At 44.5% G+C, this 12,218-nt stretch overlaps 1 protein-coding gene across 1 annotated transcript; it reads right to left on the bottom strand.

The window, feature by feature from the left end:
- Positions 1-263: 263 nt before the first annotated feature.
- rd3 (retinal degeneration 3, GUCY2D regulator) lies at positions 264-6,335 on the bottom strand (the record flags this gene model as incomplete). The annotated part of the gene is made up of 3 exons (XM_083790434.1): positions 6,254-6,335; positions 4,368-4,725; positions 264-633 (listed from the first exon to the last, which is right to left on the bottom strand). Exons 2-3 carry the CDS (start codon positions 4,664-4,666, stop codon positions 264-266), a joined length of 669 nt encoding a protein of 222 aa, XP_083646560.1. The 5' UTR covers positions 4,667-4,725; positions 6,254-6,335.
- Positions 6,336-12,218: the final 5,883 nt, after the last annotated feature.

Raw genomic sequence — 12,218 nt, 5'->3', positions numbered from 1 at the left:
TTTCGGAAAGCGAGGTGAGATAGCGTAAAGAAGAAATGCTGTCAGAAGTTCTGAATGATGTCAAAATGTAGTTATTGTATCCTACAATACAATACAATACAATACTTTTTGAAATCATTCAGAATTTCTGATAGCATTTCTTTGGGACGCTGCTGCACCATGTCCTGACTGTCCATAACTTGTTAGAAAAGCCTGTCCAAAACGGAAGCTTTTTTTCCCGAAATAGGAAAGGAGCAACGTCGGAACGGAGCATGTATCGAACCTTAAGTCACAGGAGTGAACTCCTCGCCTCTGCTGCTGCCGAGTCCTTTGTATCTAAAGTCCGGGACGCTCCACACCCTCTGAGGCTGAGCTCTCTCCACGTCCTCCGAAACGGTCTTGAGATCGCTCACCGGCGACGCCCCGTCCGCCGCCGAGGTCAGTCCCGTCGTGCTTCCGAACGGGTTGATCCGTACCCGGGACCTGAAGGTGGTGAGGGACATGCTGGCGGAGCTCCGGTTGTTCCACTGGCGGGCCAGGCGCTGCGCCGCCTCCTCCTCCTTCATGCGGTCCAGGGCCTCCATGAGGACGGATCGGAACAGACCAGACACCTCCTGGACCTCCGGTTCATTGGCCACCAGCACCTCCCGGAACCTGGACGGATGGAACCAGAGAAGGCATGTTAGAGGTTGGTGTAAAATATGTTCAAAATCATGCATCATGCAACATTCAGGTCTTTATACTGCCTCCCCCTGGCCAGCCAGGGTGCCTGATGGAGGGGAAAGGAACTGGATGGAATAACGTGTTCCTTCCACGCGCAACGTCCAACCGGGGAAACTCGCCACCTGTCAGGTGAAAAGAAGCAGCTTGGACTCCTTGCATTGAAGGAAGCATGAGGTCAGTTCGTTGCTCTCCCCAGGTTGGCAGAGGGAGTGTAGCGCCCAGGATTACGTTAGACACTGGGTGAAATAAAATGGATTACAAAAATCATGGGATAAAAATGTAAATAATAAAAAAAGATGGTAGATGTCCAAGCTTGCAGCACAGTGAAAAGTGACGCTCTGTGAGCTTGTATGTCTGCAATGTTTTAATAGCGAACGCAAAATAAAATAAATAAATAAATAAGGGGCACGGTGGCACAGTTGGTAGTGCTGTCGCCTCACAGCTAGAAGGTCCTGGGTGCGATTCCCGCTGGGGACGCTGTGGGCACTGGCGGCGTGTTCCCTCCGCGTCATCAGTGCCCATACCCGAGGCGGGGGTTGGTGATAGGGCCTTTCTGTGTGGAGTTTGCATGTTCTGATACCCTCACAAAAACATGCCGTAATCCTGGTCTCTAAAACTACCTCCCCCTGGCCAGCCGGGGCGCCTGATGGAGGGGAAAGGAACTGGTCGGAATAACGTGTCCCTTCCACGCGCTACGTCCGGCCGGGGAAATTCCCCTCTGTCAGGTGAAAAGAAGCAGCTTGGACTCCTCATGCATAGAAGGAGGCATGAGGTCAGTCCGCTGCCCCCCGAGGTTGGCAGAGGAAGTGTAGCACCCAGGATTACATTAGATAATTGGCACTGGGTGAAAAGAAAACTGGGTTACAAAATCGTGGGATAAAAATTTAGATTACAAAAAAAAAAAAAAAAAGACACGGATGCCCTGTTTTAGTTTGGCTGAATTAAATCTTAACCTAGCCAAAGGTATCATGGATGTGTAGGCTACTCACTTCCACATAGGTGTCTCATTAGATATGCAATTGAGTAGATTGTATTAACGTGTACAAAAAGGGAAATACTCAAGTAAAGTAAAAAGTACTACCTACAATTGTACTTAAGTACAAGTACCGGGTTACTTTCCACTACTACATAATTACGGTCGTCAGCCGCAGGGCAAGCTGCTGCAACAGTAAGAGGTTCTTGTGGTAACCAATTATTGTTCCTTCTAACGTGAAGTGGCTGACTCCTTAACAAGCCTTTAAATAGATGGTTGCTCTGGAAGCCATGTTTGTTTGTTTGTTCTGCTGATACTGCCCACTTGACCTTCAAATATGTCTTATTTTTTTCTTTTTGTTTTTCTATCTTTTTTTCAAAGAAGAAATCAGGGCCGTTGGGCAGTTATTCAAAATAATATCGAAACAGACATTTAGAACCAATAGCCAACTTAATCTTGACCGTGGAGGTTAAGTTATTCATTGAGAAGCAGGTTTTTATATATATTCACAATACATATTTAACGTTTCTTAGATATATCTATGAATTGACATGAAAAGATTCTAACATATTTGGTCTAATCGACTAAAAGTCTTAACCCTGGCCTACATTATACTTTGACATACCACATTATACTTTGTGTACAGCGCACCACTGGTGCGCTGTACACAAATATCTACATCTACAAGTTCACGTGACGTAGATTTTAATCCATTAAGACCTGAAACCAGATTCTACTAAATGATAATTCTAAATACTGGCAGTTTTCTGATAAACGAATGTTTCTGTCTCAGTGGTGCTCAAACCTTTTCATATAATCAAGGACCCTGTCAAATGAGGAGTGTGATTTTCTGTAGGCTTTTATCCGATTGTCATGAGTCTAGTCAGTGCATCAGTCAAATGATAACAAGACACCTGCCGCCACACCACAATGACCACATCATCGATCACCTTGATCTCATGGCTGTTAAACCAGCTGCTGTGAGCAGCTGTGTACAGCCACATGATTAGAGTAGTGCCTCTTCTCAACCTTTTTTAATATCGAGGACCCCCAGTTTGATGTACATTAGGTCAATGACCAAACTAGTGAAAAAAAAGCAAATCTACAAGTGCACAACGCATCACTTCATGCCGCGTTGTGAGCTTGTAAATCGGCTATTTTCATTACTTCTTAACTATTATTTTTGTATTCATGGGATTTCTTAGATTTCTTTTTAAATGTATAACATTATTTGAATTTATTATTTGAAGTGTCCCATAGCGCCGTGTGATTGGCTCGCAACAGATTTGAATAAAAACATGTGAAGCTCTCTGGATATGTATTTCCAGGTGAGCAGCAGGTTAGTTAGGAACTAGCCTCGGTACCCAGGCTTTTATTTTCATTCGCAGAAAGGCCCTTTTGCCAACCCCAAGGATAGAGACTGATCTGGCGCGAAGCTCCGCCCCCTCCGCTATTCATGTCAGTGGAAGTTGCTCAGTGGCGTTTTGAACAGGGGGGCAGTCAGACAGATATTTTGTGAAGCCACTGAGGAAATCGGGATTTCCTGAAAGTTCATATAATGGCCTGTTGTGGCGCTGTCATTGGGCCCCAAAAAACCCATAGCCCCATAGAAGTCCATGTATTTGGGCCCAACTTCACCTAGACTGTATTACCTTATTAAACATGGTCATGAATACTTTCTGCTTCCAGTCACTAGTTTAAAGTCTCATTTCTAATGTCATAATATTCTTTTTGGAAAATTATGGTCCCATTTATTAAAAAGATTACCATAAAGTCGTGTATGTTCTGAGGGGCGTGGCTACCGTTACAGTCTGATCGGGATTCCCCACCCACTCGAGTCAAAATAAAAACCAACCAAAGAAGAAGCAGGGAAGTCCCGCCTCGTTGTCTGGGCCAGCCAATGGGCCAGCTGGGCCCAAACGGATCTAGAAAGATGGCGATTTACAATTCAAGGACTGACAGGCTTCATTTTACGTTCATGTTAGACCCGGGGAACGCTTTGTCCATATTTTTTACAGTCTATGGTTTTGAAGCACCCGAGCACCTAGTCTATTTCCGCCTTTTTGGGCGCAATGTTAAAGCCCAGCTGCACGGGGTTTCCTCGTCATGAATCCATGGGTCCGCCTGCAGTCCTTCCTCTTACCACTAGGGCCCAGCGCTTCAACGTTGGAGTGCCTCACTGGCCCCTTGCACCTAGGGTATGGGCACTGCCACTGATGACGTGGAGGAGAGAACACGCCCCCAGCATCCCTGGTGGGAATCGAACCTGGGACCTTCTAGTTGTGAGGCGACAGCGCTAGCTGTGCCCCCCTCGCCTACACTCTTCCTTAGAAAACAATCAGTAGGGGTCACCATCGACAAGAGCCTAAATGGGCCGTCTAGGGTTTTATTTTACTATTTTAAATGGTTCAAATAGCCAATTCACCCCCGTTCTCTTACCAGTGTTGATTTTGTTGTTAAAACTATGACGAAAAATACCCCCCACAGAGGAAACTACATTCTGACGCCAAAACTTTTGTACCCGAGTCAATTTTGAATTTCGGGCACTTTTACCTACAACAGCGTATTCCTGCATTGCATTAATGTATTGATACTTTTGAGTACTTAACCCCAACCACTGACTATAAAACAAACTCTGAAATAGCCGATCTACAACTGGGTAGTCAGCTCACCACCAATCTTTTATAGTTACCTCAGAATGACCAGGCCACAGCAGGAAGGAGGCACCTTGGCACAGAGCTCTTCCAGCGCCAGCTTCTCTCCGGTACTCATGGCGCTTTGGGCGCTGCTGCGCGGCGTGTTGGCCAGCCAGCTATAGTCCACGCCCGTGCGGAGGCGCCGGTACTCGTTCTCGCGCTCGCGGTGCTGCCGCTCGGCCTCCTTCTGCTGCCAACTGAGCTCCAGCATCAGCGTGTCGGTCACCACGACGGCCGGGTCGCGCCGGGCGCTGCGGCAGTAGTACGGCTCGCTCCAGCCAAACCAGGACGCCATCGCGACGATCCGCCCTCCGCCTTCGTCTTCTTCCGAGAGCAACGCCGGGCCGCGCCGTGCTGAAAGACACCCCCCATGGAGGCCCGAGAAGTCATCGCTTGGCAAACAGGCGTGTGCACACATAATTATAGACATCAAAGCGCTTTTTTATCATTTTTATCCCACGATTTTGTAACCCATTTTTCACCCCTGTGTCAATTATCTAATGTGATCCTGGGCTCTACACACCCTCCGCCAACCTAGTCCCCATATATGGTGGACATGGGGAGAGCAACGGACTTGAACTCATGCTTCCTTCATGCCCGAGTGTCCAAGTTGCTCCTTTACACCTGACAGGGGATGTTTCCCTGGTTGGACGTAGCGCGTGGAAGGAACACGTTATTCTAACTAGTTCCTTTCCCCTCCATCAGGCGCCCCGGCTGGCCAGGGGGAGGTAGTTTAGAGACCAGGATTACTGCATGTTTTTTGTGAGGGTACTGTACCTACCCTAGGGGACACGGGGAGAACATGCAAACTCCACACAGAAAGGCCCTTTCGCCAACCCCGCCTTCGGGTATGGGCGAGCGGTTTTGAAGGAGTCAAGGGATTCACATGTCTTAATGACTGTTGGTAGGGCGTTCCACATTTTGGTGGCATAGGAGTGAAATTTAGTCCCTTGTTTGTGCCGAATCTGGGTTGCACATGGTTTGTTGAACTCACACTGATATGTTGTTACTCAGGTTTGTTTTCTTGACCACAATCATTTAAATGGCATTTTATTTAAACAGATTCTAGGTAAATTGTTTACCTGGTATATATATATATATATATATATATATATATATATATATATATTTGCAGTCAGAACTGCAGCATCACTCCCAATCTTCCGCCGTAGTCTGAAAACCCACCTTTTCAGACTCCATCATGGCCCATAGCACCCCCTTAGATAGCATTTCTGTAGACTTAGATAGCATTTGATACAGACTTATAGCATGTTATGTAGACAGCACTATAATTGCATTGTATGTAGTCATAGAACGTCATAGTACATATGTATAGCATAGTAGTATATATGTATAGTTTATATGTATAGTTTCATTATATAGATATTCCACCGTTACTTTCTTAGCTTACGCATGTTTCATGATAAATGTATTCCCATGCTTTTTTTCTTTTCTTTTTTTTTTTTTTGTTCTTGCTTAATGTAAATCGCTCTGGATTAAGAGTGTCTGCTAAATGCCTAAATTGTATATAGTTCCAATGTGCAGATTGCTGGTGCTAGCTTCTTAGTTTACTAGGAACTACAGACTACACTGTCTCCCTGCATTCTAGGCATGTGATTACCTTGCTTACTGAAAGTCTCAAGGAACCCCTCGAGAGCCAGATTCATCTCTAGGAGTTTATCCTTCTAACATAGTCTCTCTGGATTAATGCCTATATGAATTGTGAATTGTAGGATCCGTCAAACACTATTATATTTCAAACTCGCTTTGAACTAAGTGCTTCTGGATCTGGAAACTGTCGATTCAATGCGTCACAATAACTGACAGCAAAAGATGCAAGATAAAAATGTATATAAAATAAAATAAACACTCCTTACCTTACGTGAAGTTTATTGTTGATCCAGTGGGAAGTCCGCCGCAGTTAAAAGGAGGTGTTGAAAGTGCTCGGACCTCACAAACATCGGGTTCACAGGTGAAATTCACCTCCTGCTCCTGAAGTGTCTTCTAAGCTCTCTGGCTCTTACAGATTTACTGTGTAATCCCCTCCCCTCTCTCTCTGTCTCTCTCTTGCGCTCTCGCTCTCTCTCTCTCTTGCGCTCTCGCTCTCTCTTGCGCTCTCGCTCTCTCTCTCTCTCTCTCTCACTCTCTCTCTCTCTCTCTCTCTCTCTCTCCCTCCCTGTCCCTCTCTCCCTCCCTGTCTCTCTCTCTCTCCCCATCCTCAGCCTGTCTACATGCAGAGGGAGGAACTTAAGGGGCAGTCTGTCTCAGATGCATTGGTGTAACGTAACTAAAGTACATTTACTCAAGTTTTGTACTCTTTTCTTTACTTTAATGTATCCATTTTCTGATGCTTTATACTTCTACTCCATTACATCTCAGGTGCAAATATTTTATATTTTTTGCTTTTTTTTCTCCTTTTTTTTTACTCCACTACCATATTTGACAGCTTTAGTTACAGATTTAGATTTAATACAAATCGTACAGCTACATCTTAAGCTCTAAGTTGGTTATTCGTTGGTTATTCGGAAATAGCAGATCTACAAGCTTGTATTTTCTTTGGTTCAGTACTTTGGTACTGTAAGTGTGCCAATACCTTGTACTTTTACTCTAATCTTGAATTTCAGAGTATCTTTTACTTACAACGTATCTTTTCTCTTCCATTGCTGCTCAGAGAAAGGCGAACGACCATTGCCAGATGTTTAAAGAAAGATAAGCAACCAGGTCTATGAAAACAAGCCCAAAAGAAGCGACTACAGTAGGTCACTTTAAACCTGTTAGGCTACCAATATTTACTACCAATATTTACAAGCGACTTTACAAGAAAAACAAGCTTAAAGTCTCTTATAATAAGCAGACATGGCAACACTGCCACACGGCTTTCACACAGCCTCTGGTGTGTTGTGTGAGCAGCCCTCTTTACTGTTCACTGTTACCATAGCGACTCTCCTCCAGCATAAGCCTGTTGCGCCAACAATAAGCTCCATCTACTGCTCCATCTACACGACCCACACACACACACACACACACACACACGACACACACACACACACACACACACACACACACACACACACACACACACACACACACACACACAGAGAGAGAGAGACAGAGATGAATTGACAAGGTAGAGAGGGCAACTTATGAAAGGGAAAGAGGGGTAGAGCAGTGGTACTCAACCTGTGGGTCCCCACATGATTTTGGGTTTTTTTTGGGGGGGGGGGGGGGGGGGGGGGGGGGGGGGGGGGGGGGGGTGGTGGGGGGGGGGAGAAAGGAGGAGGAAAGCAGAGACAGAGAGAGATGTGATGAGGAGCTGATAGAGAAAGTATAAAGATTCCAAAAATTCCTAACAAATTGCCCAGAATTCCGAAGTGTGACAGAAAGAGAGAAATTACCACTCCTTCCATGGGAACAGAAAGAATGTGCAGTTCTGGCATGCAAAATATGCCAATTCCCGACCAGTAGGACACAGATATACCATATTGTACTTACCTTACCGCACCATCTCCTTTATTTAGGTAATTTCGTTGATTTTATGTTGTTGCTTATTTGTTAATTGCAATTGTGCGACAGAAAGACAGACAGAACAGAGCAGAGGATGGATGGACAGCAAGACACATAGACAGACAGACAAGAGAAAAGAGACAGAGATATGATATTTGTCTTGCGACCCAGCAGGCAGCCATACTGTATAATGCACATACACACATCTTACAGCACCACATCTCTGTGTACGTACATCTGTACTCCATGTAACCTCGAGAACCGCTCGTCCCAAAGACTTCGAATTTTACATATGCGTCCACACCACCACATGGAGTGCAATGCCCGGCCTTGAGTCGGTCAGATACACAGTTGTCCAGAAGTACCGCCAGAAAAGGCCTCTGGTCAGGCTCTAGCTCAGCCAATTGATTGCCATGGCAACCCACACCTTTGATTACTTAACCAGTCCATTTTTCACAGTCAGTTTGCACTCTTCAGATACAAGCAGGCACAGACAGATACAGAAATCTCCATTATATGGGCACAAAAGGGACACAGCCGGCAGTGAAAAAGGGTGCTATGACAACGGGTATTGCATACTAGGTTCCCAACTTGCATCGTTCCCAGTAAGCTGGTGGCCCCGACGGGCACAGGTCTAGTTTGACTTAACACAAAGAACAGAAAACAAGATTAATATTACATAAAGACAAGCGCAATGACCAGCCTACCCCTGGCCAAACACCTGATTAAGCCTCAAAGTCGACTGATGGACAAAGGACCTCTTTAGTTTGACCTTATTGTATGCTGGAAACACCATATCTCCTTCCTTAATGTAGCAACCTAAAGTATATTCTCCATAAAACACACATTGTGTTTGATGTGATATTCCTTGCCAAACTTAGAATGCTGGTATCATATGTGGATGTATAATAACATACATTCATAATAACTGAAGTAAAAAAACAAAAGAAGAATCTGTTTACTAGCACCAAAAGATCTAGACGCCGGTGATGGAAATAGATTATTTGCTTTGTTTTCTACACACCGATTCAATCTGATCCTTCCAAGACAAAAGATGGTATATTACTACTATGTATACGAACGTACACTTAGTTGATCTGTTCACTATGAATAGTAATGGCGGATCTGTGTATCTGTCTTTTTCAGAGACAGAGAGAGGGGGAAGGCACATGAGATAGAAGGGGTTATGGTGATGACAGGGTCTTTAAGGACTGTTGAATATGGAAGGTGGGTAATGTGCTGAGGGCTAACAGGTGCAAATAAAGGTCAGCCTTGTATAAATTAGTGTCTCCACAACTAATGGGCTCTATGCTGCCATAAAGTGCTCCGGTGGCAGCCGTCAGAAGAATATATATACACCAATAAGCCATAAGCTTCATTATTGTTGGTACCGTTTGTGTGGGAGAGGGAGTTATAGACCGATATGTTACAATACTGTGTGTGTGTGCGCGTGCGTGCGAAAAAAGCATTGTCGCATTTCAGCAATCCCAGTTTAAATGATTATTCAAAATTCAAAACATTTGTTCTAAATGTCAGTGGTTCTCGAACTATTTCATGTCAAGGACCCCAGAATTATCTCCATTTGGCCGCTGACCCCCATCTCAAAATATTTTGTCGTCGTCTCTTACACCCCCCCCCCCCCCCCCCCCCCCCCCCGTCTCGTACACCCCCCCCCCGAAGAAAAGATTTTAGTTAAAAATGTCCCGATGTGAAAGAATATATCTTCAAAGATTTGCACATATTTTCAATTTTTCTACAAGCTCATAGCGCTATGAGCTTGTGGATCTGCTATTTTTTCAACAGCCAGAGTTAACCGTGGTTAAAAGCTACAGTGACACAGATGCGTTCCAGGTCCTTTATGGTTTTCAGCTGAGCAGTGAAACGTGGTATTAATGTTAAGTTGGTGGTGTATATTCATTGACATTAGCAGCTGTAGCCATGGTGAAATGTTTTCACTAAAACCATGGTGTTGGAATGTTAATACAATCCATTTCTTATTCTATTCTCTTCTCTTCTTATGTAGGTAGGCTTTTCATTGTCTGGTTCTGTGTTAGCAGCAAACATAAGGCAGAAAGACATTTATAACTATGCATCAGTACTGGTTTACTCATCGAGTCATCGTGAGTCATATCCTCATCGCAATATTCAACAATGTTTAACATAGTTCGGCACAACTCGGACTCAACATCCACAAAGGCAAGACCAAGGTCCTCAAAATCAACACAGCTAACACCAACACAATAAAACTGGACGGCGAGGCATTGGATGAAGTTGAGCCTTCACTTACCTAGGCAGTGTGATCGACAAGCAGGGGGGCATTTCTTTTCCCGGGTCTCTCGAGGGGGCGGGACTGCGACGCTCTATACGGAGCAGAAACATGGAGAACTACAGCTGCCACCATCAAGAAGGTGCAGGTCTTCATCAACAGCTGCCTGCGGAGGATCCTCCACATCCGATGGCCAGACACCATCAGTAACAACGAACTCTGGCAGAGAACCAACCAGCTTCCGGCGGAAGAAGAGGAAACGCAGATGGCGATAGATAGGCCACACCCTACGAAAGACCACCATCATAAGACAAGCCCTAACATGGAACCCACAGGGCAAGCGGAAAAGGGGTCGCCCTAGAAACACCTGGCGCTGGAAGCAGACATCAAGACCATGAAGACGACCTGGAACCAGCTGGAGAGAACAGCTCAAGACAGAGATGCTTGGAGATCGCTAGTTGACGGCCTATGCCCCAGAAGGGGCAGAAGGCGTAAGTAAGTAAGTAAGTAATGCATGGGTGATGTTTTCCCAATATCGTGCAGCCCTACTCTCAGAGTTAGTTTTATTGTGGGTTGGAGAGAACGTTACCGGGCCGAAACCTTGTATTTCCTTTTGGGGATTTCTTCCATAAATGAATGCCCTAAAATAGACTTTGTTGTGCACAAAGTAGCGAAAAGGGCCGATCTACAAGCTCACAATGCGGTGCATTGTGAGCTTGTATATCTGATGTTTTTGCTATGGTTGAGCATTTTCTGTAAAGGGTCACCTACTCTGTATAGTGACATATGACATATGACACAGGCCCAGGTTAATGAAGAGGGCCTATATACGTCTGTCTGTGGCATTTATACATATTGAACCAATGAACGGTATCGACGAGAGCTTGACTAAATAATAACTACATTGGATCCATTGGAACACGTGTTCTTTATTTTATTTTTTTAATGCTTTGGACATACAAGGTTTTCCACCCGACAGTGCAGTGTGGTTTCTGTGCGTGGGTGTTAAAGATTTGCGTTTTGTGCTTTAACAGCGTGTGTGTGTATGTGTGCTTGTGTGTGTGTATGTGCGTGTATGTGTAGGTGTTGAGCGAGAACACTGTACAGTCACACAGGTGACCTGTGTGACCCGTGGCTAACACACCATCACGTGAGAAGATGGCCAGTGGTGGAAAAGTACATGTTTTACTTAATCAAAAGTATCAATACTGCAATATAAAAATACTCTGTTACAAGTAAAATCCTGGAATAAAAAATGTACTTGAGTAAAAGTACTAAAGTATTGGTATCAAAATGTACTTAAAGTACCAAATGTAGAAAGTACTCATTATGTAAAATGTCCCATTTCACAAAATGTGTTGCATCGTTGTGAGCTTGTAGATCTGCTATTTTCAAATGGCTGAAAGGTATACCTATATTAACCTGAAGTATATGTTTTGTAATAATAACTAGTAACTAGTACCTATAGTTTTCAAATGTAGTAAAGTAAAAGTACAATATTTGGATATGTATTGGAGTCGAAGTGAAAGTATTGGAACTTGGAAATACTCAAGTAAAGTACAAATACCTCAGAATTGTACTCAAGTACAGTACTTAAGTAAATGTACTATTGTTTACTTTCCACCACTGAAAATAGCTGCTCTCTCTGGAGATGAGCAAACACACCCACTGCTGTAGGAAAACACGACACACACAACGCATGCAGGCTGGAGTTTATCACTAATGGTCTCCTCCAACAGCCTGCCAACACGAATGTAGCATTAATACTAATCACTCTACTCTACTGTATGTATACTACTAGTCGTATAGCATTAATGGTCTCCTCCAACAGCCTGCCAACACGACATTCTGACGTCTGCATAAACGTCCATATTTGGTAGAGGCTCCAAATCATGTCAAGACTCATGGTGTGTGTGTGTGTGTGTGTGTGTGTGTGTGTGTGTGTGTGTGTGTGTGTGTGTGTGTGTGTGTGTGTGTGTGTGTGTGTGTGTGTGTGTGTGTGTGTGTGTGTGTGTGTGTGTGTGTGTGTGTGTGTGTGTCAGATGGGTATTACTAATCCAGTACTACAGTAATCCCC

This window comes from Protomyctophum parallelum, assembly GCF_964188405.1.
Source record: "Protomyctophum parallelum genome assembly, chromosome: 19".
In the NCBI taxonomy this organism is placed as follows: Eukaryota; Metazoa; Chordata; class Actinopteri; order Myctophiformes; family Myctophidae; genus Protomyctophum; species Protomyctophum parallelum.
This window is presented reverse-complemented; position numbering and strand designations above follow the sequence as displayed.